At 29.6% G+C, this 1,723-nt stretch overlaps 1 protein-coding gene across 1 annotated transcript; it reads left to right on the top strand.

The window, feature by feature from the left end:
• The first annotated feature begins 390 nt into the window (after positions 1-390).
• On the top strand, positions 391-843 carry LOC108471550 (uncharacterized). Its single transcript, XM_017773151.2, has one exon. The coding sequence runs from the start codon at positions 391-393 to the stop codon at positions 841-843; it is 453 nt and encodes a 150-aa protein (XP_017628640.2).
• Positions 844-1,723: the final 880 nt, after the last annotated feature.

Genomic DNA, 1,723 nt, shown 5'->3' with positions numbered 1-1,723 from the left:
GTTATATTACACAGTATTCCGGTGTCAATAATTTCGGATCGAGATCCTCGGTTCACATCGAGATTTTGGAGACAACTACATGAATCATTGGGTACTCGACTTAATATTAGTACAGCCTTTCATCCGCAAACAGATGGACAGTCCGAATTGTTAATACAGATATTAGAAGATATGCTTTGGGCTTGTATCATTGATTTTGAATTAGGTTGGGAACGTTATTTGCCATTAGTTGAATTTGTCTATAATAATAGTTTTCAATTTAGTATACAAATGGCTCCGTATGAAGCATTGTATGGTCGAAAGTGTAGATCACCGGTATGTTGGACTGAATTGAATGAAAGAAAAGTGATTGGGCCTGAATTGATTCAAGAAATAGAGGAAACAGTTAAAATGATCAAAGATAGATTAAAGGCAGTCTTCGATACACAAAAGTCTTATACTGATTTAAAACAACGAGACATTGAATATTTAGTCGGGGATAAGGTATTTCTTAAAGTCTCTTCTTGGAAGAAAGTGTTGAGATTTGGCCGAAAAGGAAAATTAAGTCCCCGTTACATTGAGTCGTACAAGGTTGTAGAAAGAATCGGACCGGTCGCTTATCGATTAGCTTTATCTCCGGAACTACAAAAGATTCATGATGTTTTTCATGTTTCTATGCTACGAAGATACAGATCGGATTCTTCTCTTATCATTTCTGTCAAAGATATTGAAGTTCGACCTGATTTATCTTACGAAGAAGAGCTAGTTCCGATTTTAGCACGAGAGGTAAAGGAATTAAGAAATAAACGAGTTCCCTTAGTAAAAGTCTTATGGAAAAGTCATAGTATGGAAGAAGCGACTTAGGAACCAGAAGAAACGATGAGAGCACAATATCTTCATCTTTTCTCAGGTAAATTTCAAGGATGAAATTTATTAAGGGGGGATAAATGTATTGACCCAAAATTCACGAGCATCGGAAAAGTATATTATCAGGCCTCCGTCTTAGTGAAATGAGTTCGAAATAAATTAGTAGAAATATTTATGAGTCTAGTAGTGTGTTTAATTAGGTTTTAATTAAGTGAAATTAGCTCAATTTAGAGTAATTAGTAAAAAGGACTAAATTTAATTAAGGGTAAAAGTTGAATTATAGAGTAATAGAAAATAAAAAGGACTAAAATGACAATTAAACCATTTATATGAAATGAGGCAGCATATGCATTAAAATCTAACATTTTATTTAAGTTATATATAAATATTATATAATTATTAACCATCATTATGGTTTTATATTATTATTATTATTATTATTATTATTAAATAAAGTAAATAGTAGACAATTGTATGGTTATAATTAAATACATGTGTAAAAATGCAAGAAAATACACTTGTAATATATTTGTATATTTTCTTAAATAAAAGTAAAAGATATTTATTGATTATTATTTAATTAATATCATATTAGTGAATAAATTAATAAGTTGACAAATGTAGGATAATGAGATGATACATGTGTAATAATATGCATAACACAATTGTAATACAAGTCCGTTTAATAAGTCAATGGGCTATTTACCACTTAAAGGCTTCCATTTATAAAGCCATTAGCAATTCAGCCTTTTATACATTAAACTACCAATTTTTTAATTTACGCGATTAAGTCATTTTATTTAATCAGACACTCAAACGATAAAATTAAATCACAAAAATTTCACAGATATAAATTCACACAAAATAAACACAAAAA

The sequence above is a fragment of the Gossypium arboreum genome, chromosome 11 (genome assembly GCF_025698485.1).
Source record: "Gossypium arboreum isolate Shixiya-1 chromosome 11, ASM2569848v2, whole genome shotgun sequence".
Lineage (NCBI taxonomy): Eukaryota > Viridiplantae > Streptophyta > Magnoliopsida > Malvales > Malvaceae > Gossypium > Gossypium arboreum.
This window is presented reverse-complemented; position numbering and strand designations above follow the sequence as displayed.

Coding starts and splice junctions, on each gene's coding strand:
- LOC108471550 (XM_017773151.2), top strand. CDS start 391: ATGATCAAAGATAGATTAAAGGCAGTCTTCGATACACAAAAGTCTTAT.